The sequence below is a fragment of the Mytilus edulis genome, chromosome 9, assembly GCF_963676685.1.
Source record: "Mytilus edulis chromosome 9, xbMytEdul2.2, whole genome shotgun sequence".
NCBI classification, from domain to species: Eukaryota; Metazoa; Mollusca; class Bivalvia; order Mytilida; family Mytilidae; genus Mytilus; species Mytilus edulis.
Genome location: NC_092352.1, coordinates 67,840,803 through 67,868,800, shown reverse-complemented (window position 1 = coordinate 67,868,800; position 27,998 = coordinate 67,840,803). Strand labels below are relative to the sequence as shown.

At 31.7% G+C, this 27,998-nt stretch overlaps 1 protein-coding gene across 1 annotated transcript; it reads left to right on the top strand.

Annotated features, from left to right (window-relative positions):
• The first annotated feature begins 5 nt into the window (after positions 1–5).
• Positions 6–26,200, top strand: LOC139488892 (protocadherin alpha-11-like). Its single transcript, XM_071274855.1, has 12 exons — positions 6–55; positions 1,933–2,029; positions 3,629–3,700; positions 3,972–4,144; positions 7,576–7,626; positions 8,462–8,551; positions 10,716–10,802; positions 13,013–13,129; positions 14,450–14,503; positions 22,225–22,299; positions 22,991–23,092; positions 25,934–26,200. The coding sequence occupies exons 2-12, from the start codon at positions 1,969–1,971 to the stop codon at positions 26,066–26,068; spliced, it is 1,017 nt and encodes a 338-aa protein (XP_071130956.1). The 5' UTR covers positions 6–55; positions 1,933–1,968; the 3' UTR covers positions 26,069–26,200.
• Positions 26,201–27,998: the final 1,798 nt, after the last annotated feature.

Here is a 27,998-nt window from a genome sequence, read left to right as displayed (position 1 = left end):
CAACAGAAATTTAAGGTCAGTTACATTTTGAATGTGCAATTTACAGAGATTTTACGTGAGTATTAACCGATATGTAAGTGACAGCGACTTATTTAATGTCCAACAGCAGAAGCATTATTGGACATTTACTTAACAACAACAGACACGTAATTTTAAAAGAACCTTCGGAGATAGCATTGTGGTCATTTTAATACTTTCAATATGAAGGACAATAGTACAAGAGTAGCAGAACAGCTACAATAGCAAAACATTTTTGTTTAAATCTTACCACTCATGCATGTATACTTTTGTATTGTCTAGTAAACAAAAAGTATATACGTGTTATAAAATCAGATGTAATCCAGATTATTCTACGTAAAAATGTATGTACTAAGTCAGGAATATGACAATTGTTTCCCATTTGTTTTGTGTGTTTGAGCTTTTGATTGTTTCGTTTAATAAGGGACTTTCCGTTTTGAATTTGTCTTTGAATTCTGTACATTTGCTATGTTAGTTTTCAAGAAATTTACTACAAAAACATACTGTTAAATCAGCTATTACTAGTATTCAGTTTTAGATCCTCTATTCGGAAGTCCTATTAGCCGAGAGGTTGAATTAATTTTAGGGTGTAAAAGCTTGTCAACAGTGTGCACCAGATAACATTACACCAGATGCTCCTTTGTACAATCAATATCTCCTCAGTGATATGCTAGGACAAAATTTGAAAATTCCAAAACCTAATGTAATATTATAAAGATTTTCGAGTAGCTTATACAAATAATACCAACAATTGAGCCAAAACCGTTTAGGGAAGAAGGTCATTTTAGTTGATGTCCATTCGTTTGATGTGTACTATCTTTTGATTTTGCCATTTGATTAGGGACTTTCCGTTTTGAATTTCACTCGGAGTTCCGTTTTTTTTGTGATTTTACTTTTTAACGATACATATTGCAATATAAACGGGATTTGCTAGCCATAAAATCTGGTTCAAACCACAATGTTTTCTTCAAATGTCCTGTTTTAAGTTAGGAATATGGAAGTTATGATATAGTAGTCCGTTTTTATTTATGTTGGCGTTTGTTGTCGTTGCACTTCACAGTTACAAATGTACCGTTATTCCGTTGTTTTCCTCTCATAGTTGATGTGTTTCCCTCGATTTAAGATTGTATAGTATGTATTTGGTTTTGAACAACGGCACACTTCTTATGCCTTTAATTAAAACATGTAAATAAGTTACTATCTGTGTTTTAATATCGGAAATACATAAAAACTTGCTTCTGGTGTTATAAGAAAATCTTGAACTAACAGGCTGCTTGATCCCAACTATTGTTATATGAACCAATTATACATGTTTGGGTCGCTCACCTTACTCTGTTAATATTGCGGAACTATTATGATTTGTCCTGTCCATATATTATTTTATTTTTAATAACTTTTCTGAAATTATAAAATAATTTTATAACAGTTCCAGTCTCCATTTTAAACCAAACTATCAAAAGCTATTTTGTATAATTGTTAAACAAAATGCTTTCATTTTATACAAGTTATAATCAGTATTTATTTAATTTTTATTTACACACGTTGTAACATTATGGTTGTCGTTATGGTTAATGAATGAGTAAATGTATAAAGAAGGAAATAAATCATGAAAAACAGAACAATACAGACAATACACTCACTAGAACATACTAATAAAAACACATTTTGAAAATATGCCGCACAGTTCTATATATTAACCTTTGAAAAAAATACTAGTGTGTAGGAACTTTCCATTCTATGATTTGATTTTTAAACGAAACTCCATTGTAAAAATGGTTTTGTTTTAGCCGTAAAAGGAATTCCTATTGCATTGTCTATATTCACAGTCTTTGTGCAACCTATATAATCTAATATTTATTGGATAACTGTGATATATGGTACCATATAAAAGAAATACATTTCTTTTATTTTTAGTTAAGAACGTATATTTAGATTTGTTTGTTGAAGAAAATGGATTTCATGTTCAAGTTGGGAATAGTATGCATTTTGATAGCATCAGTGTCCCAGAGCGGTGAGTTTTCGTTCATATCAGTATTCAGATTATGAAGTTATTCAAATGTAAGATTTCTCATGTGTCGTTTTATATTTGAACACGGAATATGTTTTGTGGGATTCTTTTTTTTTTCATTTAAGGATACATAACTCTGATTTTCTGACATTTATAAAAGAATGTGTGGAATGTTTATCTATTTTGTTTTGTTACAAGAAAACGATTTTAATTATCCTACTTTTTTAATGTTTTGTTGAAGAAAATGATAAGAACTCTCTTCTGAAAAAAGCGTAGAAAAATCAAACGTTACGATCATTTTAAATATTGTAGTTGCAGTATTATTAGAATATATATGAATCCATATCTTATTGATACCATTTGTTGATTGTAATACCTCATTACAACATTTCCGCGTTTTTATTATTATTTTTAAATCTATCGTAAATGTCGATTTATTTTTTATGTTGCATCAATTTGTAAGTAATCACTGTTATAAATTGTTGTATCTACAAAGCTTCTCTTTGTAAGTGGTATTGTGGAGTAACGTTAGGCACGCCGATAGTTTTAAATATTTTTACATTTTTTTTTTAATTTAACTGTCGAGAGTGGATAAATATTGTACTACACAATATTTGTTGGGGGAATCTGTTTCTATAATATTTTCAAACAATATGCAGGCATAATTATGCCTTCTTTTCGAATGATTCCAAAAAGATGTGTTCTTTCTATGTGACGTCATCAGGCATGGTCGCCTTTTTTCATGCCGTCACAGTAGGAAATTCAGAGGACAACAAGGAAATCCGAAGTTATAATCGGATTTTAACCTATGAAGAACTGAGATCAAACTAACCAGACGTTGATTAAAGTATTTTTAGAGGCAGTGCAATCCAGATCCTCATGGCTACTCGTATTTTTACACTCGGTGGTCAAATAAATTTGCCAAGAGATGGCAGTTATGAGCATATCACAGGTTTAGATTTTGAACGATTACCATAAGAATGGAACAATTTTTTTTTACAATATTTAATACCTCTACTATCAGTTCTAGGACTGTTAATAATGAAAAGCTATTAATAGATGTAAGATCCGACCGACCGATGTGAAATCCGACGATTTGTAATGATATTGACATAGGATACAAAAGCACTGTATGTGTTAATGTTTAATGGTCGTTAGTGCATGTTGGGGTTATTAAAACGTTTTGTGTGTTTATATGGTTCAAACTTGAGGATGCTGACATATGATACAGATTGTCTTACTAAATATAAAGGAAAATCTTTATTAAGAAATCTACGGAATTACTAAAAGTATGCAAAAGGTTCTTCGATACGATATTTCAATCCAGAATATATATGAGGATACTAGTGCATTACTTTAGTTATTTTTTCCAAACACACAAATAAAGATTGAGTTTTATTTTAATAGATACTACAAGAAAAGTTTCCTTTAATTCTATATTTTGTTTAGGGGAGGGGTTCAACTGTTTAAGATAAATCAATGATTAAACTCAGTTTGAATGCTTGACTATCTAGAACATTTCAAGGAATATAATCATTTAAATGGTTATTAAACTGACTTTACAAAACTGTTTGTTAATCTGGCGAAATTAATGTTTTGTAGGATTGTCAGAACCCTTTCCACCACGGTTTGACACATTTCCTTTTCCTATTTCATTGTACGAGGGCTGTTCAAGTAAGTGTATATTATGTTAAAATCTGTTAAAATATATTGTTCCATTCTGCAGATTCTACTAAATATTTATCAACACAACAATAACAGTTATCTTGCAAAGAGTCAATAAAGCTAAACTGTTATTATGTAAAATAATAACTATATCCGGTGACGAAAACTTGAAATTTATGTTATTATAAAGACACTGCCTAGTACAGTTGGATACAATTAGAATTAAAGTAACCAGTTATTAGACTATTGGTTAGTATATGAATGGTTCAATATAATTCAGATAGAACTCTGGCGACTATAACAGCCCGTGGTAGAAATGGAGTTATTACAATATCAGCTAATGACGATGCTACACGTGCTAAAGTAGACATTGTAGATGCAAGGCACACCACAACTGGTGGTGTTGACAGTACAACGGTACAAATTAAACAGAAAGCATGTATGGACAGAGAGGTAATAACTATCATTACAATTAGGAAAGAGAAAGTAATGGTTCGTTATCACGTAAATTTTATTGTACATTTATTGTAATTGTTATATTATTTTGCTGTCCACTCCCCTTTTTTAACATGATTTGATGTGTTGTTATGAAGTACAAATAATTATACAGAGATGATATATATGCAAATGATTTGTTATGTGCAAGTTGGTAACATTTTCTAGCTTTAAAGGAGTAGGTCCGGTAAGGACCGATTTTGGTCTCAAATTTCAGGTTCATCTTACAAAAGATTTTGACCACTTTTTAAACACTTGAGTGTCTATTTCTTTTGAATCAATTAGTTTATGTGAAAGATTTTAACTGATTTAGTCATTAAAAACGATCCGATTCAAGCTCAAATATGAAAAATCTACCAAATATTCCCAAAAATGTCATTTTTCAGATGGTTTTTGTCAAAAATGAAAGTGGCCGCATCCGTGTTCATCCTCAACCTTTATATATGTTATGTATTATCATAAAATACAACTTACATTTCAATATTAAGGATGAACACGAATGCGGCCACTTTCGTTTTACACGAAAACCGTCTAAAATTTAACTAAAATGCTAGAATTGTGAAGATTTCAGTAATTTAGCATGACTTAATGGTGCTAGTACCCGATATATGTGCATCGTATTGTAAAAAATAGCCCATATTTATGTAGCAGAAGCATTCTACTGCCCAATAAACCATTAAAAGTTTACATTTTTACAATTTTGTAAAACTGCTATAATTTGGGGCCGAAAAGGGGTCTTACTGGACCTACTCCTTTTAGATAGAAATTGTCTGTGACATTTCTAGGTGTAAATAGTCGGTGACTGATTTGGGTGTAAATACTTGGTGACAATTTAGGTGTAAATTGTACCAATATTTTTATTATTAATTGAATCGATGTCTTTGTGACAATATTAGCAGGTATTTTTACACTCAGTCTGATAGTTATTTGAAATAGATGTTGTTAAATTCAGGCGTTTCATACTTATACATGTGTTCTGTTATTTAGGCACCTTTGTAAGCCTGTCCGATGTCTACATTATCTGTAGTTTAAAAACTATTCGAAGGTAACAGAGTCGTGATTCTGAATTGTTATATCAATTAAATAAGTTAGACAAACCATGCCGAGGGAGTCAACAAGACCAGTAACAGAGCCTGTGCAGCCATTCTTTTCAACGTTTTAAATTGTAAAATAAATAATCCAAAACTATTTTATGCTATGTCTTTTATATCTCAATCACATATAAAAGAAATAGACCTGTAGAATGTACGTTAAACGAAACTTTAAAGTGTGTTGGTTCGACGGTATTCTAATTAGATGTCGGGCCTTACATTTTTACAGAAACATATTAATACATAATACCAGTTGAGAAATCCCTTTTCTTTTTAACCTGTGATCTCTGGTGGCCGACTCTAGCACCTCGGAGGCAGTGTTATAATATATCTTACACATCAGTCGGTAATAGTAATACAGTACAAGTTTTACAGAAATCCTTTAAACAGAAAGGTAATACATAACTTTGTTTCACATTTAAGAAGTCAGTTATGGTAACATTTTATAATTTAAAACATCATGAATTCATATACGATTCACTACTGTGGTTTTTTTTTGTAATACTTCACATCAAGTGAATAACAGAGCAATGTTTATCTGAAAGTATTAAATACCTATTTTAATGATCGTCTGGTAACCAATTTCTTTTAAATAAGAATAGAGTTTGTAGTAAAATCATGTTACGAACGCATGACTAAGGATTGAACCAGTGCTAAATGAATATTATATAAAAAAAAAAAAGCACAATTTGCATGAACTATATAGAAAAATCATACACAGTGCATTTTCGTAAAAAAATTGAAATTACAAATTTAACCTTTTTATTCAAACTGAAATCGTTTGGAAAAAATGTTTAATGTATGTGTCCTTATAGATAATGTGTAAATATCATTCATGCAGTTTATTTTCATACTCTGCATGCCTTAATTAGAACCCCTTCTTGTATTTGTGAGTATTTCATTTGAAATTGAAGTTTGGAAATAAACATTGAACACAGCTTAAAACAATACAGATTTTCTATTTTCAGTTTCAATTAAGAAGGAAAAGGGTCATATATTTTTTTCTTGATCTATATATTTATGTATGCCTATGTCTATAAACTTGAAATGTAGAAAAAAAATTATACAACTTGTACACATTTTTTTCGAGCCCAGCTGAAGCCCTCCAGCGGGTCCGGGATTCTCTCGCAGTTTTAAAGTTCCATTGGTGGCATTCTGCTGTTGTCTGTCCTTGGTCGGGTTGTTGCCTCTTACACACGTTATTCATTTCTATTCTGAATGTGATTAGTATGGCATGTTCTCCTCATGAGGTAGTTTTTCGGGATTTTAAATCATTTATTTCAAATACCTTCAACTAGGCCAAATTTCAGTTGTACCGTTTCAAAGAATGAACGTTTCATCTATATTTGACATTTTATTTCATAAAATAAATTGATTTTTGGTGTTTTAACGCCACTTTTAAGCACCGAATTTAGGCTATTTCGTTGCGGCCAGTTTTAATTGGTGAAGGAAGCCGGGAGTGCCCGGAGAAAATCACCGAAGTCGATAGTAAAACTGACAATCCTAGTCAATTAAGATTGGAGTCGAGTGCACCCGAACGAGCGGGGTTCGAACTTACAATGGCAGTGTTGACTGGCAAGTGATCACAGTAGTAACTACTAAGACCATTCGGCCACCGAGATCACATTATAAAATAAATAATGATGAGTGTATTTCGTATACGATTTTGAACAAAAAACATCTTCTTTGCGATTGGCTTGTTCATAGGTTGCCGAATTTGTCATACCAGGTTGTTGTTATGTTTTGGGTTTTTTTGTTGTTGTTGTTGGGTTTGGGTTTTTTTATTGGGGGGGGTATGTTTATCTTGGTATTTTGTCTTTGTCTGGCGCAATTATAAAATTTCTATCCTGGTATCAATATAAATATGAGTATATTTACAACCACTTGGTCGATGCCACTACTGGTGGAGTTTTAATTCTCCGTGGACAGCACCACCCCAGTAGTCAGCACTTCTGTGATGACTTGAGTTATCATTGATATGTTCATATTTATAAAATAAATGTTTACAAACTTTAGGTTTTTGAAATACTGTGGCTTTTCTACCTCAGAAATAGATTACCTAACCTGTATTTGGCAAAGTTTTAGGAATTTTTGGTTCTCAATGCTCTTCAAATTCGTACTTTATTTGGTATTTTAAATATTTTTTGCTTCGATTGTCACTGACGATACTTTTGTAGACGAAACGCGCGTCTGGCGAAAATATAAAATTTTAACCCTGGTATCTATGAAGAGTTTATGTTTATTCTTTCCTTGAAAGGTTTACCACAATTTATATTATGTTTTCAATTTTTGTTTTAGACAGAACCTTCATGGTATCTACATTTATTGGCTGCGGATAAATTAAAAGAGGTATGCTTTGTATGTTTGTCTTCTTATTTCTATCATTTCATAAACATCAGTACAAAGTTACACAACTTTAAGTCCAATGAGTGCACATTAAAATCCGGGAACTTACAAATGTTTGAAATAATAACATACAAGTAATGAAGGGGGATTTATCAAAACTTATCAATGCATAGAGGTTGGGAAAACAAAGATATACAAATGCTTATGCATTTGCGATAATATAAAACAAAAAATGAAAAAAATAATGAAAAGTAAATTAACCGTATATAATGCCATAAACTTTAAGTTAAACAATTACAAAAAAAGGGGGAAATATCGAAAGGATACTCTTTACGACGACAAACTGACAGCACAATGGCATACACAAATAGAAATACATAATGACAAACAAAAGTATACAAATCTCAACAGAGAAAACCAAAAATGGCCTACACGAACTTAAAAACTGTTTGTTGTCTAGAGGGGTAAGCAGATAGATATTCACTTAAGTACCGTCGAGTTTCTTATGCTTGAATACTCTCAATGATTGGTAACATTTGTTGGTATCAACACAACCTCTCTGGAATGCCGTTTCATTTTAAGGTAGTTCAAATCAACCATTTTGGAAATGCAAACCTTGTATCATTTTGGCATTTATAGTCATCGAAGAAGGCGATAAATAAACAAAAAATATCCTAACACAACACTTTGTGAAATCCTATGTTTATTATCACTGCGACTTATATACAACAAGTACTTGATTGCAATGAGTAGGTAGGTCTTTATTTATGCATTAAGAATCTAGAAAGTTATCTGAATGATCCCTCCGAACTAAATATTTTACCTTTTATAATTTCAGCATATCGAAACACTGCTAATATTTATCCTTGATGTAAACGACGAACGGCCATCATTTACATCAAATTTCTACAAAGTATATGTGTCTGAGGTATGATGCACTTGATTTTTTTCTGTTTTGTCTAATATTTATACCATTTTACATAAAGTATATGTACTACTTCAAAGAATGAGGTTGAGAGAACATACGACTGTTGTTCATTATATGTTGATAATTGATTTCTTCGAATCTCTGTTATAACATATATGGTGCGAATTTCTTTCCACCAGATTCGCATTTCGACAATGAATTTATCTTCAGTGATTATCGATGTCGATACTTTTTGAAATATTTATTTTGATGTATTACATGAGAAAATTCATTAAGATAATGATCATCATTGAGATCGTTAAACCGCAATAAAAAGGAACAGACTAAATGCTTAAGTCACACCACATTTACCAAAGATGCGTGCCATGTTTTGACACATTCTAACATATCATATAAATAGCAGATGTGGTATGATTGCCAATCAGACAACTCTCCACAAGATACCAAAATGACACATAAATAAACAACTATATGTCACCGTACGGCCTTCAACAGGGAGCAAAGCCTATACCGCATATTGCAGTACATTTATATGATAAGAGTAACAGATCACTCTCATGTTTTCTGTAAGTTGATATCAGAAGATGTGGTATTAGTGCCAAAGAGTCAAACTCTCCATCCAAGTCACAATTTGTAAAAGTAAACCATTAAAAGAGTGACGAAAGATACCAGAGGGACAATCAAACTCATAAATCGAAAATAAACTGACAACGCCATGGCTAAAAATGAAAAGGACAAACAGACAAACAATTGTACACACGACACAACATAGAAAACTAAAAAATAAACAACACGAACCCCACCACAAACTAGGGGTGATATCAGGTGCTCCGGAAGGGTAAGCGGATCCTGATACACATGTGGCACCCGTCGTGTTGCTTATGAGATAACAAATGCGGTAAATAGTCTAATTCGGTAGTTCACATTTATGAAAGGTAAGGGGATTGTAGTTACGACGTAAGGAACATATCCGATATCATTTGTGAAACGGTTATTCCATAACGGTCAACCAACTCGTGATGGCGTCCGTAAAATTTACGAAGAGATGATTTCAACTTCACCATTTGGAACTATTGATTTAATAGCTTCCTTGTGAGCAACAACCCTCTATCAAGAAAATCATGATACGAAATGCAAACACGGGAATATCGTATCAATCGGGAGATATATACACCGTATGCAGGTGCTGCTGGAATGTTGCTACTTAGAAATGGAACGTTCACAATTGGAAAGCTGAAATAATCTCTTTTGTCGTAAAGTTTTGTTTTCAATCGACCCTCATTGTTAATTGCTAGATGTGAGTCAAGAAATGAGGCCGACTTAACTGTATCTGTTGTATCCTATATCTCTAGTTCAATTGGATAGATGCGTTCGACATAGTCACCAAATATTGAATTATTTAGTGAAAGAACATCATCTATATAGCGGAAAGTAGAGTTAAAGGATATTGCTTACTTCTTATCTTTCTTGCTGAGAAGTTCCTGTATGAAGTCAGCCTCATGATAATAAAGAAACAAGTCGGCAAGAAGAGGGGCACAATTCGTTCCCATTAGAATGCCGATAAACTGTTGAAAAACACGTTCACCGAACGTCACAAATTAGAGTACGGTCTTCAACACGGAGACTTGACTCACATCGGACAGCAAGCTATAATTCTAACGGGTAAACAAACTGTCTTATCTATATTTAAATCGAGAAACGAAAACCACGTATGAACCACATCAACAAACGACAACCACTGAACATGAGGTTCCTAACTTAGGACATGTGCAAACAAATGTAGTAGGTTTAAGTACATTACAAGCAAAGATATCCTGAGAACTGGTAAAATGATTTCTACTTTTAATGATGAAATGCCTTCTTTAATGCATTCGTTGATTCGTTTGATTATTTTTTTCTTTTTTTCATGAGCTTTCAAATTGTACATTGCATTGCTTGGTTTTTTGTTAGCACAATTGACATGCTAATCATTTGTAATGTTTTTCGTTCATTTAATAGTATCTCCACAAATGATTGTCTTAAATGTGAGATGTATTGACAATACTCACAAGAGCATAAATGTGAATATTTGTGTGGTGGATCAACTTAAGTTTTTGTTTAATTCTATCTATAACAGCAACGAAAGTATATATAATAAAAAAAAAAAAAAACTATTTCTTTGTAGAACACAAGCTTGTCTTCTGAGATATTGAGAGCAACAGCTACAGATCCCGACAACGGCATGGGCGGAGTAGTAAGATATACACTCGAAGTAAGTACTTTTGTAATATTATTTAACATGGATACGTTAATATTAGTCTGTGACAAAGTCAGAATACACAGAACAAAAAAAATGTATGTACTACGTTTAAATGCTTCAAATTCTATACTTTTTGTATGTTTGGTTTTTTTTTTTTTTAAATCGTTCATTACTAAAAGTAGGTTGTTATCAAATGAAACGTACATGTATCACATTGTAACACACATAAACTAAAATAATTCTACTGCTTCGTCGCCTTTGCATTGTCGGGTAAATTCACCAAAATGATAAATGCTATCCCTGCAGAATGCAATTGTGTACATATATATTTAGAGAAATAATTTACGATCTTATTTTATACAGAAAAGTTGTATAGCACTTTGTATAGATGACATTAAATAACTTTATCTTTATTCTTATTGTCATATAAGAAAAATCATACTTGTTACATAAAACAAAAAATAACTGATAATAATGTCTGATCTATTGATTTCAGCCCGAAGGTCCAGTAAGTATTTGGAAAGCGACAGAACATACTAATTGGATAAACAACTTGTAAGTCGAAAACAAACTAACAACTACATGGCAAAAAACGAAAAACGACGAAAAGCTACACAATAGTACGGGTAATACAAGATAGATATCTCAGTAACATTAACTCACAGAAAAAAATTATATATATATATATAAAAGCTCCGGAAAGGTAAGCAGATCCTACATCAAGTGTTGCACCCGTCGTGTTACTCGTGTAATTTTCAATTCGGTGATACATTTCATTCGTTTTTATGTCGCCTTTGACATAAAGAGGACGGAATTGAGTAACCGATAATAAAAACATATACATCGGTATATATAAAAAATATATTCCATAACAAACAAGAGCTTTTGTCCGTAGTAAGATGATAATATTGAAGTGTGTTGAATAAAAAGGAAAGTATAATGTAAAGTAATATGATGTTACATTAGCTGAAAAAGAACAAAAAACAAATAAATTGCATCAGCTGTAAATATTTACATAAATTTTTTATGTTATTATCTATGATTAAAATATCAGCAGTAGATTTAAAAAGACTAAGATGCAGACGGCTATAGTAAGCTCAAATGTCGTATACCGATTAGGAAGAGACAAACCATTGCAACAAACAAACACTGCGGGATTCACGTGAGCTCCAAAACGAGCAAGACGCCCCAGGGTAAGCGTCTCCTGCTATGCAAAAAGTAAATTCACAAAAATACTGAACTCCGAGGAAAATTCAAAACGTAAAGTTCCTTATCAAACGGCAAAATCAAATGATAAAACACATCAAACGAATGGACAACAACTGTCATACTCCTGACTTGGTACAGGCATTTTCAAATGTAGAAAATGGTGGATTGAACCTGGTTTCATAGCGCTAAACCTCTCACTAGTACGACAGTCGCATCAAATTGCAAGCATCACCTACCATGCGAATCTTCCCATAACCAACATGAAACAATTATGTATAGGACGCAATCGGTGAAACTTCTTTGCAGACAAATATACTGGTATCTAGGTCTGAAACCTCCAAAACATATCGCTATTGATACCGCAAAAAAGGATTGAACAAACCAATTCGCAATCATTATGGTGAATGGAAAAAAATCGATATCCATCTTGTTACCACATAACATTATTAGCGGAGTTAACGCGAGGTTATATTTCTAAATTCTGAATTATGCGGTGAAAAGCAAACATAAATAAACTAATTTTCAAGCATACATTGATGTAAAGTTATGAACGCTTGATTCACAAATTAATTTATACAAAATTATATGTGCTGTTGCTCAGTTCGGGCCTATTCTTTCTAAAAATGTTTGTTTATTTCGCTTGTAATGTGATTATGTTCGATACGATGTGTCTGTTGTCTTAAAATTGAAAATTAAAAAATACAGTTACGTAATACATTCTCGACCAATATGATCGCCTCTCATAGACTTTCGAAACTCCGTATTAATTTGAGATAAACTAACAATGAAAATATGAAGAAACAAGAGGCCACGAAAAAAAGTTCACAAATCAATACATCGATATGACAGTAAAACCATTTTAAATGCATTCAATATTACAATTGACGCAAGAGTAATTCATTTAGCATTTATAGAATCACTTTACTATATGTACAATGTATCTATAACCAAGGATAAATAAAAACAAATCTTTAATGTACTTTTTCCTGTTGTTGTTATGCTGTATGTTTCAGTCAGCTGCTTTGTATGGCAATACTTTTGGTATTGATGCTTATTCGGGTAGTATAACAGTCAAAACAGAATTAGACTATTCAAAACTGAAATTTTACGAGTACCTAATTGTTGGAACTGTAAGTATTGTGTACTGTTAACGGTTCCTGTAAACTTTGAGACGTTTAGAGACATCACAATTTAAAACAAAGGTTCACTTGTTTATTTTAAAAAATTAACCGTAACAGTTAATTTTTAAATCAATGGTTTAATTAATGAAGTAAATTACACAGTCAGTTATTACCTTAAACAATTGTTTGTATGCAACAAATAAAACAATAATGATATTAATCCGAACCACAATCCTTAATTAAATAAATGTAAATTCACTTTTTATTACATTGTTTGCATTGCATTATATTAATTTCAAAGTGAAATAAAAAACCGATAATTTCACATGTGAAATAAACGTTCTTCTGACGTCATCCAACAATAGGAGTTTTCAACGTGGAATCAAAACAAATTGTGAATGCGTTGAAAAAGATAATGTTCCTTACATTTTCTTCATTTATTTCATAAAAAAATTTGACAATGTAATAAAAAGACTAACTAATCAAAGAATTCAAATATCGAAAAATATTCAATTCATTCGTGTCCAATAACATTAATAATTAACTCATGCGCTCAGCGCATTCGTTAATTAATGTGTTATTCAGTCACTCGTTGAATGTTTATCCCATTCGTGCTTTATAAATTCTTCATCTCAACATCGATTAGAACACGTGTAGAACGTTTTGAATGTTTATGTTCTTTTGACGATTGTTTGAGATTAACACGTGACCAGTTGGTTACAAGATCAATCCGATCAATCCACTTCAATCCGGCATTTACCGTGTTACAAATACAATTTGAAATCAACAGAATCAATCTGACTTTTTGAAATTTTCTAAGATAGAGATAAACTGACTGTTTACTAACATATTTATTTACGTTATAAATATTTTGACATGAGCGTCACTGATGAGGGTTATGTAGAAGAAACGCGCGTCTGGCGTACTAAAATATAATCCTGGTATCCTTGATAACTTAAAACACCTTTGGGTCGATACCACTGCTGGTGGACGTTTCGTCCCCGAGGGAATCACCAGCCCAGTAGTCAACACTTCGGTGTGGACATGGATATCAATAATGTGATCATTTTTATAAATTTTCTGTTTACAAAACTTTCCAAAAACTAAGGATTTTCTTATCCAGGCATAGATTACCTTGGCCGTTTTTGGCACAACTTTTTTGGTATTTTGGATCCTTAATGCTCTTTAAATTTGTACTTGTTTGGCTTTATAAATATTTTAATATGAGCGTCACTGATGAGTCTTATATAGACGAAACGCGCGTCTGGTGTACTAAATTATAATCCTGGTACCTTTGATAACTAATATTGCTTAAATTTTTAATTTTAGGATGAAGGAGGCCTAGGATTAAAGGGAAATGCAACATTGCTTATCATGATACAGGTAGGACATTTAAAAGACACCTACACATGTAGGGATGTTATCAAATCAACAGTCTAGTTCTCTTCCTGTAGTTTTTTTTTAAGCTTAAGTAAAATGTTTCTCTTGTTATAGGACCGAACGATGGTGCATATTATAAATATACATTTTAGGTACTAGTAAATGGTTAGTTTCGCAATTTTGCATGGCTGTTCATTTATTCACAGGGGAGTTTTTTAAAGATATAAAAATTGATTGTTTAAAACAAAGGAAATTAGGGGTTGTTATAACTGAAAAAGTCAATTTGCAACTCAATTATTAAAAATATGAATCATTCGTTTAATTCTCACCTTCAAAACGCTTTAACAAATTTCGTCGTTGTGCGATCTTGATAAATCTAGCAGAGCTCTTTACGCTCACTAAAGGCGTGATACCACCCTTGATTAATTTTTTTAAAATATTTTACAGAATTGATCTTTGTTTCAACTAATAAAACTAGTTACACAGCTACGTTATTACAAGTTATCTTGATGTACAGTTCTAAAGATGCATATCAAATGTACATCTGTAAAGCTGAATATTAACTGTACAGCTGTAAAGCTGTATATAAACTGCACTTTTATAAGGCTGCATATAAACTGTACATTTGTAAAACTGTATATAAACTGTACATCTTTAAACTGTTTTTAAACTTTGGATATGTATACTAGTATCGTATCACACACGATGCAGTGGTAGAATCTATGTGTTCAGCTTATACACAGATTTAAAATTGTGCAGTTAATGTACATTTTTACACAGCAGCAGTTTATATACAGCTTGAAAAATGTACAGTCATATACAAATTTACAGATTTACAGTTTATATACAACTAAACAGATGTACAGTTTATATACAGCTTTACAGAAGTACAGTTTTGTACAGCTGTATAGTTGTTTAGGTTATATACAGCTATACAGATGTACATTTGATATGCATCTTTAGAACTGCACATCAAGATTACTTGTACTAAAGTAGCTGTGTAACTATATTTATTATTTGAAACAAAGACCAATTCTGTACATTATTTTTAAAAATTACAAATTTGAAAAAGACTAAGATAACTATTACTAAAGTAGCTGTATAGCATGAGTAAAGTTTTATCCTGTCAAGTTTTATAGCCAATATTGCACATAACATTTCATTGCATATAAGAAAAAATACATCCCTGGAAGTTATCCAGTCACATTTTCACCCATTTTCTATCTAAATACAAGCTTTATTAACCATGTAACCTCAAAATAATTATAGACACACCAAATAGAAAATAATGGTGTTTTCAAACATCCAAGATATATGTTAATGGCCCAAAAAAAATTACTGCAATAAAATGTAGGATTAATTTCCTCCAACTGTCAAATTCATGGGTATATTTTTTCGACCCTTTTTCGTATGCAACTAGATGTGACTTACTATGATTTGGTGGTATTACAACGGTACCTAAAGAGAGGCGAACAGTACACAAGGGACAACCAAACTTTGACTTGCCAAAATATTTCTGAAAAGATAAAGATATATATCAGATTAAACTGGTCGTTATCACTTCCTTATTTGGCTATGCATAAATTAGCATACGTATGCCCTCGCACATGTATATGTTTATTTACGTGTGACGCAATTTTTTTTTTTTACCTGGGTATTTTACCAATCCACTTAATGAGTAACAATGCATGATGGACTACTACGAATTTACAATCAACTGCGAACACGTGATATTTACTGAAATACAACACATTTTTTCATGCATTGCGGGATTAACAATTTCGCTTAGTTTTTCATTTTTTGTATGCACATTTATAGTTCGTGATATTAAGTATTCGTTTCATGCTCAGATTAACGAAGAGTTGTTTATATGCGAAGAAATAAGCGTTTAATTAAACCGATATCTATAGTACGGTGACCAGACCCAATTTTTTAAAGATTTAATCGTCAAAGATACTATATGGCTTTATTATATACCATTGGATTCGGAAAAATTAGTACTTTTGAAATATCGATGTCGTCAAAAAAAATGTGGTAACAGTTTTGCAAAAAATAAGGTCAAAGTTCAAATTCTGTTTTTATTTGTTTTCTTCCATACTTTCAAAATTTGAAGATATATACAACAATTTAGGTTAAATTTTAGAAACAGGCATTTCTTCAAATCAATTACATGTAACAATGAATTATCTTGAAAGTGTAAAAAGCAATTAATTAGGAAATCGACTTATTCTGGATATTGGCGTTTTCCAAACGCTTGATCTATTATACACATACTATGTTAAAGTTACAGTAGCTACCTTGCCGGCTGCCATTCAACCTCAGCAATCAAAGGATAAATATTATTAATTTACCCGAAGCCTACTACCATGATTGAAGGCGTGTTTTGCATAAGCTCATTCATGTAATTCTTTAAATCTAAAAAGCACTCAATACCTCGAAAACAGTTGCAATTCAAAACTCAAATCAAACAGATCCACACAACAGAATTATGCCAGGAGTATCTTCTGATTCATCTGTCAAGGAACATGATTTGAAATATTTACATAATTATGACCGTTTACAGGAGCAAAGCTCCGGACATGAAAAATTTTGTTGCGAACAAACAAATGACTTTTTACATGGAGATTTTCCCTTCAATGAAAACACAAGATCCTGCAAGAATTCTGCTGACATATGCCCTTTGAAATACACGGGGTGTAATGAATCATTTAACTCTCACCAACCGTATTCTAAAATTGACGGAATAGGGGGTTTAGCAATGTGTAATGCGGTCCAAATTTTTAGTTTGAATCGAAGTAAGTAAAACATGCTGCTCAGTATCGCCTCACGGGGAGGTAATCTGACTAAACTTACATCTTTGCTGGCGGCAAGCTTGATGTGCATTTGATAATTATTATGATTGGATGGTTTCAAAGAGATTTTTCAAATCATAAAGCTTTGGAATTAACTTTCATGCCCAAACAAGGGCTTCATCTTTGTCAATATTACAGAAACTATAAAAACCTATGAAATAGTCGTGCGTGTCCTTCAAAGTCTTGTAGACAGTTTGCTTACCTACTCCAAACAGAGACGAAATTGTGTCACATCCGGTAAGTGCTTGTACAGCAGGCAATAGTTTTTTGGGAAAGACAGACAAATATACATGTAGTTAGTGAATGGTTGAAAATCTTCGCTCATCCTTTACACTGCTTATGTTCCCCATCTTTACCCACAATTCGCTTGTATGTCTCATATAATTATAGTAGTGAACACACAGAACAAACACATTTGTATTAGAGGTCCGTATGATTGTTCTTCCGCTATTTCCCATTTCTCTAAACTTAGGGTCTAAGTTTAAGGCATTAAGTTTCGGCCTCCTCTTGATCATGAGTGCTAGACAAGTTAAGAAAGCCATTGCTGTAACAGTTTTGGTATAAATAACTTTAACAATTTCGGGATTTACACAACGTTCTGGCAATGTAAAACTCACATGAGGTGGAATCATAGGGGATTTGTCAAAGTGTTCCAGTTAGGAATACTTCTCTCCTAAATAATCTGATGAAAGCTGTAGACTTTTTGCGGCGTTTCCTTTCGACAGACTTCATACAGTTGTTCATGTTGTAGCGGTCAAAAACATCTGCAACATCTGCTTTTGTGTGCGTTGCAGAAATTAATTGGGACATATGTTTTTAATAGCTGCAAGGTCACCGAATGTTTTACCTTTCTTTACATCAATACATGATCTCTTATGTAAGTTGTGAGTGATGGTGCAAAGGAAGGCAGGGAAAGTCCACAATTGACTTCAGATTTTAATTGCTTCACAAAAGCAGACTTGCATGACTTTCTCATGGTGCCGTCATCTTGAAAAAGAAAAATTGGAATGTAACATACAAGTTGCGATAGCACATGTTCTATGGTAACATCATCTCTACCTTTTGTCAAAATCAGTGCACGTCTAAATACAACTTATTGATTTATGAGACCTAAAAGTATTTCACCTAAATTTAAATTTAGGTTTGTTTTTGTTGTCATGTTAACAAACGTTTTTAGATTTGCCTTTGATATTGAACTATAAAACTCCGTACTGATCTAAAGAAAGAGCACACGTGATGAAATGTTAAGACATGTTCAAGCCTTCCTCGACAGCGGTGAGCAAAGAATCTCAAATAACTCTTGTAGCATGCATTCTAGAAGAGATATTGATATGACATGGAGGATGGGATTCCACAACAAAGGGGTCAGATCAGTCATGGTTCTTTCAGATGGTCCACAATGGCAATAACATGTTCTTCATCTCTTTTCATTGCTGTTAATTTTGTTTCCTCTTGTGAATTTGCATCATTTCTAGCCCCTTTCAGCGTTTCACAACTAAGGGATTCTAGGAAATGTCTAGTAAGGGTCCATCTAACAAGCGCAGACTTTTGATTTGTTATGCCTACACTACCACCTGATCCCCTTGAGGCTTTTATAACGTCTTTTCCTTTGCCATGTCGGTTCATGTACCGTTAAAATGTCCAGATTTATGTCTAAAGGCCAAGTAGCCATCTATAAAAGGTGATCGAATATTCTCAGAAAGTTGAAGCATATCGAGTATGTAATCTGGCATCCACCTTCAGTAATTGGTACGGTTGGTAACAAAAAAAAAAGGTAACAATTGAGATGACGATCTGAAGGAAGTGACCAATTTCAATCTAGTTCTGCTCTATCATTTGACAGCAAAATGTCTACTGCTTCAAGGAACATATCCCAGTACTTGAATGTATGTGATACAGCACATCCCCATTACTTATGTGTCTCTATAAGAGGCTGTATATATGAGCTTCGAATAGCTCCGTCATATGAGTGTTAGGACTTGTGTCTTGCTTGAATTGCTAAAATAATGCTGCTGAGATAAATGAATTTGATATTATTGATTAAAAAGGGGATGAAATATCATATAAATGTTAATTATATTACATTTTGCGTAAAAAAAATGATAAAATTGAATTGAAACGTACACTATTAAAGCAAAATATTCGTAGTGTTTATCTTTTCCATAGACTCTTTAAAAACGGGTTAATTTTGCTAAACATTATTTGAAATCGTTAAAATAAGGTGTAACAACAATGTATATAATAAATGAAATTATATCACAGATGTTATTTTACAATGTAGACCTCAAAACTTTTCTAAGTGGATTTTTCGAAAATTGCACCGTACGATTTTTTGACGACAAGTCAAAATGTTGAGTTTAACCTTTGAACTATCAATACTGTGATTTTTAGCCATATAGTCCGAATGACAATTAAACTCCTTAAATAAGCGACTTTTTCTGACTTTGTCACCGTACTACTAGCCATTAATATGATTAGTGATGACACGGAGATTTCAGGTATTCGTTCACCAGACACCAACGAAACAACAGTGAAAAAAACACAATACACATAAAAAAAACTTACTAATGAAAAACTACCCGTCGATAACAGCCGGTGCTAATATTCATGACGGCAGCGCCTTTCATATAGATAGTTATAGATATTTACTGTAGAATTCCAAGTAATATTTTCATATTTAGAATTTGACAAGCATAGACCATGCATAAAGCCTTTTATCATTCATCGTATTTTATCAAAACTGCACAAAACATGTTTTTAATTCTTGTCTGACGATGGTAACAAAATCTGTAAGCATTTTGTTTTGGCATAGTTCAGTCCTTTGAGACATTTTTCTTTTTCAAACTTTTACCTTTGTTCTGAAGGCAATGAAGCAAGCTGCTGTTGTTTCATTGTTTTTTGCAAAGGCGGTTTTTTTTTTGTTATGGAGATATTGGATTTTTTATATACTTTTAACGGACTCGGACGTTTGCCAACCTTTATAAAAACTCGTTTATGATATTATCTATGTGTATGTGCGACAAGAACGTGTTTTGTGAAAATTGCAGCGTTGGATCTAAACCTGTTATACTTCTTTTATTTATTGGATAATTTTCTTCTCTTTTTGTAAATAAATAAACCTATTGATTTTTTGGTTTGAATTGTTTGACATTAGTAGTTATTGGTTAGAGCTTACTTTTCAGTGTTGAACCTATGACTGAATACTTTACTTGTTTGTTTCTTGAATGGAGAGATGTCTCATTTTGGCACTTATACCTTATCTTCTTATTTCTTTATTCAAGGCACGTTTTAGAAAACCTTAATATGCAATATATGAACTTCAAATGATTGAAGATATTGCACATACGTCAAACGGACAGCAGCCGAACGATAAAAATATCTCTGAGATATAATTTGGGATAAAATTAGCAACATACAGACTTTATCGATGGACAAAACTAAACAAAATAAGTTAAGCTTTTTACCGTCCCTGCTTTTATAACAATTTTTTAGAATACTGAATACTATGATTTTCTTACTTTTAGTCCAGATTCTAATAACAAGATTACACATCCAGTACAGATAATTCTGTGTCTGTTGTTACATCCATTATATCGGGCAGCCAGCAGTGTTTCAGTGCCAGTTATTTGCGTTCTTCGAAGCAAAAATGTTTATGAATGGCAATATACAGATTTTAAAGTGCTCAAATAATTTCCATTCTAGCTAGTGGTCACTTAATTTAACAATTAACGCACAGGTATAATGCATAACTATGGGAAAAAAACCTGTTCAACAACTTTTAAAAGGCGAAAAAGAAAGTCGAATCATGAAGCCAGTAAATAAAACTTTTTTAATATGAGCATGCAAATTGAACATTAGGTTATATATTTTACATGAAACATTTTTGGAGAACAAAAACATTTAACACAAGAGTCCCAGACACTTTATTAGTTGACAATGTTCTCACTTATTCCACGTGTTTTCAAACGGTAGTAATCTCGTATTAGCCCAAAATGCATTGTAGTTCATTGTGTCTACTGGTCAGTTTTCAAGGCCATATTATCATGCAAATATATTCTGACGTCAGGAAATCTAGAGTTTTCGACCTGTTAAAGTTCTCATTTTTGTATAAAGTATGGACATGGAAATAAATACCTATTCCTACGATATGATATATATCATGTACATATGAATTATTCGTGAGTCATCACATATAAGAACATACATTAACTTCTAAGTCTTTTGGACTTTTGTTAAGAGTTCTGTCATTGACAATCATACCATATCTTCTTATTTGTGTAATCACTCTTGTCCAGCTCAACTTTTAAAAGTCGAAAAAGAAAGCCGAATCATGAAGCCAGTAAATAATACTTTTTTAATATGAGCATGCAAATTGAACATTAGGTTATATTTTACATCAAACATATTTGCAGAACAAAACATTTAACACAAGAATCCCAGACACTATATTAGTTGACAATGTTCCCACTTATTCCACGTGTTTTCAAGCGGTAGTAATCTCGTAGTAGCCCACAATGCATTGTAGTTCATTGTGTCGATTGGTCAGTTTTTCAAGGCCATATTATCATGCAAATATATTCTGACGTCAGGAAATCTAGAGTTCTCGACCTGTTAAAGTTCCTATTTTTGTATAAAGTATGGACATGGAAATAAAGACCTATTCCTACGATATGATATATATTTTGTACATATGTATTATTCGTCAGGTATCAAATATAAGAACATACATAAACTTCTAAGTCTTTTAAACTTTTTTTAAGAGTTGTGTCATTGACAATCATACCATATCTTCTAATTTGTGTAATCACTCTTGTCCAGCTCAACTAGATAATAAAGATAGGTTATAAATGCTATATTCGAATTTCTTTTCAGCCAATTGCTACAGCAATGACACCTCACAACACTATAGCATCCGATAACTTTATGTTCAGATATGATTCTACTTCTGTAAGCATATGTATATTTTTTAGTTAACAAAATCATGGAAATCAATTTTAAAATTCCTTACATTAATTTATCTTTTGAACATTTACGTTGCAATTAAGATGCCTTATTTATATTTTGGTTTTTTTTAGTTGCTATCTCATTGACCTAACGTACCATTGCATTCATCCACCTATTACAATTAACAATTAATCATTCGATGCACGCGAGTGTAAATAAAATGTACGAAATTCAGATTTATTGACATTTACAACATCCAATATAAGATAAATATCAATCGAGAAATTAAAAGTAAAGTATAAATATAAAAAGATGCGGTATATTTGCCAATAATCCGGACCAAATAACGATAAACAAAAAAGATTAATGTCACATGTCCCTTGAAAATGCTTATTCTGTATTATTTTCGGGATATAAACACCCAACAAGTAAACAGACGTTAATAAAAAAGAAAATAACCTAACTATCTATCTATCAGGTTTTTCGGATCAAAGAGACCGAAAGTTACTATGCGTATTTGTCTTCTTAGATATAACTCTTTGTTATATAAGTTTGAAACTTGACAATTTTCAGTGCTATGTATCCATAAATGATGGCTTTAAATAAATTGTCGATATTTACATTTAACGTTTCAAATAAATACCGAATATTTCATTTTTTTTTACATTTATATGTTCTAATTTATATTATACAGCATGTAATGGTTGTGATACTACAGCATACTTGTTATGTTTACATAGCTTCTGATACAGAGTCTGTTGATTTACACACATCTCACGGTATCCATCAACTTGAGGTAGGCACATTGTCAAATACTTATTTTCTCTGTTTTGTTATGTATACACACCAACTTATAGAAAGTCAGTTGATGAACACACTTCTCTTGGTATTCATCTACTTGAGGTAGGATCATTGTAAATTCCTGATTTTTCTGTTAGGTTATATACACAAAGCATCAGATACATACACTACAAACCATTAAAAGTCTGAAATGGCCTATATCTGTACTCGACTGTACTGATTTTTACTCGACCAGCCTGAATTCGTCTGAGATTTACTTGATAATACTCGACTGAAGTCTGAACCATACTTAACAGTCCGAATGTGTACTTGACCAGTACTTAACCATTTTATACGAGTCTGAACCGTACTCGACCTAGTCTGAACCGTACTCGACCTAGTCTGAACCGTACTCGACCTAGTCTGAACCATACTCGACCTAGTCTGAACCATACTCGACCAAGTCTAAACCAACCTAGATCTATTCTTTGTATCTATCAACTGAATTTGATCAATTTAGGAATTTTTTTAAATAAAAATGAAATTTGAACAACTTGAAATTAAAAATGTATTCAATACAGTATTGAAATTAAAAATTTCACAATTATAATCAATCATAATATAACTTCAACTCAATATTAATCAATGCTTACATAATAATATATATCAACTTTTAAAATATAAATAAAACAAGCTGATCAAATAATCTAAAAAAAAATGAATTGTGACTAATATTTTCAAAATTATTCAAATTTTATGAATATTTCGGAAGTATTTTATTGTAACTGGACTATTTTCACCATTAACTTAAGCCTAGTATAGATTTATGGTGTTAATTGAGTTCAAGTAATAATGCAGTGAATGTTTTTTTATTAAGATATATATAAAATAGTATATAAAACAACTTAATGAAATTTTAAAAATTTGAGAGCTTAATTATTTTGTTTATTAAACCAAGAATTTAATATAATCATGATAATAGAATTTCCATAGCAATCCTTGATAACCTTTTTAAAAAGGAAATGTATTCCAAAGTAACAGTAAAAAACATTTTCAATTAATTTAAGTATTTTTTTGTCAAATTAACATGGCAAACATAAAGCACTTTAATATGTTCTAATTACCTCAGTACATGTGTGTTTTACAGGTAAAAAGAAAGCCCTATTTTCTTAAATTCGTGTATTATTTATCTAGTACATACATGTATATTTGAAAGGCCTTGTTATTTAATTTTAACAGGATGTTGCAATTTTGAATCAATGTTATTTAGAATTTAATACCTCTGACCAGGTGTGATCTTATTTATGAGTTTGCCCCCAAGCAGAGGTTATACTAAAAAAATATTTCACCACTAATCAGAAAAACAATTTTATTTATTTATTTTATTTTATTCCTTTTTGATATAAGTTATATATAATATATTTTTTTTTATCCTAAATATAATCAGAGATATATTTCTTTTACAAGGTTACATTTTTTTTTAAATTGTGTTGGCTGTTGTAATATATGTTAGTTAAAAAGAACTTTATTTTAACAGTTAAAAAAGTAGAGGTTTTTTGGTCTAGTATGGTTCAGACTGGTCGAGTATTGTTCAGACCTTTGGTTAGGTATGGTTTAGACTGGAAAATAGATCAAGTACATGTCGAGAATGGGTTAAGACTGTTCCAGACTGGTCGAGTAATAGTTCAAACTATTTTCAACGGCAAAGATAAGGGTCAAGTACGATTCAGTACAGTCAAGTATGGTTCATACTGGGGTCGAGTAATGTCAAGTTAAAGTCAGACCAATTCAGACTGGTCGAGTAAAAATCAGTACAGTCGAGTACAGATATAGGCCATTTCAGACTTTAATGGTTTGTAGTGATAGTCTGTTGATTTACACAATTCTCATGGTCTCCATCTACTTGAGGTAGGATCATTGTAAATTACTGATTTTTCTGTTGTGTTTTGTATACACAGCGTCTGATACAGAGTCTGTTTATTAACACAATTCTCATGGTCTCCATCTACTTAAAGTATGCTCATTGCAAATTACTGACTTTCTCTATTATGTTATGTTTACAAAGCGTCAGATACATAGTCTGTTGATGAACACACTTCTCACGGCATTCATCTACTTGAGGTAGGATCATTATAAATTCCTGATTTTTCTGTTATGTTATGTATACAAAGCATCAGATACATCGTCTCTATATTTACACAATTCTCATGGTCTCCATCTACTTGAGGTAGGATCATTGTAAATTACTGATTTTTCTGTTGGGTTGTGTTATGTATACACAGCGTCTGATACAGAGTCTGTTGATTTACACAATTCTCATGGTCTCCATCTACTTGAGGTAGGATCATTGTAAATTACTGATTTTTCTGTTGGGTTGTGTTATGTATACACAGCGTCTGATACAGAGTCTGTTGATTTACACAATTCTCATGGTCTCCATCTACTTGAGGTAGGATCATTGTAAATTACTGACTTTCTTTATTATGTTATGTATACAAAGCGTCATATACATAGTCTGTTGATTTACACACTTCTCTCGGTATTCATCTACTTGAGGTAGGATCATTGTAGGTTATATATTTCTTTAACATTAATGCTTTAATGTTCTTAACGAACATTACTCCTAAAAAAGAAATGTATGCGAAGAATTGTTTTCTAAAACTTCGTTTTCGGGTTCATCATTTCTCTTATCTATAACAAATGTACTCATTTTTCGTATTCTGTTTTATTACACTGAAACACATGAGATTGAGATAAACGCCTTTGTGACAGATATCAAATTTTAACTTATACAGAAACATAAAACAATATCCTTGAACGTGCTAACCAGTGTCTGATAACATACTTTCAATTTCAGATTAAACTTATAACTATGGTATACAGCACATCTGCAACATACGTTACACTGTCACATGATGAACTAACCGCCCTCAGTAAATCTACAGCACGTTTCTGTAACCGAGTTGGATGGACATCGCACAAATTAAATTAAAATTAAATTCTGTACCACTTAAACATTTGTCTTTAGGAATTTTTGATAAACCTTTCGTTTTCGTAACTCTTGTATTATATCATTGGAAATTACTATGACATCTAGGTACTATTAAACAACTACAAATTTAAAGCAGAACATTTATCATTATTCTGCATACATGAGACAGAAGCGAACGATTCCAAAGGGATATGTAACGACAAACAAAAAAAGGCGGGTAAGTTCAAAATTACGGCCTTTCGGTGTGCCACACATGTGTCCTTTGATCTCTAGGAAAAATAACACTATTGTGTCCTCTATTAGTCGTTTTCGAAACATTTCGAAAACAAAAGAGTTTTTCTTGGTTGAAAATTAAAAAATACTTCGTGTAGGTTTTATCCTGTTCAGTATTTCAGTGAACATTTTATATTACGGGGCGCTGTATGGGACTTGAACTTTTTGTAATCAAAATCAATGGTGTGTACACAAAATTCAATTCTGTTATAACAAAATCATTTTTGTCTTACAAAACTATGTGATACAGACTTATTTTATGAGAACTTCGATTTTGTAATGACAAAATTCATTTTTGTAGACAAAATTCATTTTTGTAGACAAAATTCATTTTTGTAGACAAAATTCATTTTTGTAGACAAAATTCATTTTTGTAGACAAAATTCATTTTTGTAGACAAAATTCATTTTTGTAGACAAAATTCATTTTTGTCATGACAAAATTCATTTTTGTTTTGTCAAATAGGTATGCAAATATAAACTTATTTGCATACAAAATTGACTTTTGTTACCTGATATGGAAATTAAAACACAAAAGTCAATTTTATGATTAAATTACCATCCTGTGATTTTGTAATTAAAATTATTTTTTTGTGTAGACAAAATTGAGTTTTGTTAGACAGAAGTGAAAATTTAACACAAAATTGACTTTTGTGACAGAGGTCAATTTTGTCTATACAAAAATAAGCACATAATTGAATTTTGTCATGACAAAAATGAATTTTATCTACAAAATTGAGTTTTGTCATTACAAAATTCAATTTTGTGTTTATTTTTGTGTAGGCAAAATTGTCTTTTGTGACACAAAATTGACTTTTGTGACACAAAATTGACTTTTGTGACAAAAAATTGACTTTTGTGACAAAAATGACTTTTGTGACAAAAATGACTTTTGTGACACAAAAATGACTTTTGTGACACAAAATTGACTTTTGTGACACAAAATTGACTTTTGTGGCACAAAATTGACTTTTGTGGCACAAAATTGACGCACAAAATTGACTTTTGTGTTAAATTTTCACTTCTGTTTAACAAAACTCAATTTTGTCTACATAAAAATTAACACAAAATTGAATGAAAACGGATTTGATGTTTTGTTCTTTGAGGATGTAACACCTCTATGAAAGGACGCATTGTGTTACATTGGATGAGAGAGGAAAAGAAGAACAACACAAAAACAAAACAAAATTGGTTAACTCTAGATTTCCAAAGAAGAGAAAACTATCAACCAGAGACCATGTTTACCTATTCAGTATGTTCGTTTTGCTCATACATTATTTTCAATGTAATAGAATTTTATACGACTGCCATACTGGTGAGAGGTATAGCTAGCTATAAAACAAGGTTAAGGTGGTACCCAACACTTTAACTAAAATTTATTTGGCTCGTTTAATTTTCTTAAAATTTTGACAAAGTATTTACTTTGACCCTTTTACAAAAATATAAAAATTTCAAAAAATTTGAACCAACCGTTTTATCAGAAAAATTACACTGGTTATATAGCAGTTTGACAAAGACCAATTTTGATCATTGAGAAGCTTAATATTCCTTTTACAGCACGACGTAATTAAAACGTTTAGCTGATTTTACAGAGTTATCTCCCTGTAGTGTTAGGTACCACCTTAATCCACCATTTTTCTACATAAGGAAATCATGTA

Coding starts and splice junctions, on each gene's coding strand:
- LOC139488892 (XM_071274855.1), top strand. CDS start 1,969: ATGGATTTCATGTTCAAGTTGGGAATAGTATGCATTTTGATAGCATCA. Junction 3,701..3,971: donor ATTGTACGAGGGCTGTTCAA/GTAAGTGTATAT, acceptor AATATAATTCAG/ATAGAACTCTGGCGACTATA. Junction 8,552..10,715: donor ACAAAGTATATGTGTCTGAG/GTATGATGCACT, acceptor ATTTCTTTGTAG/AACACAAGCTTGTCTTCTGA.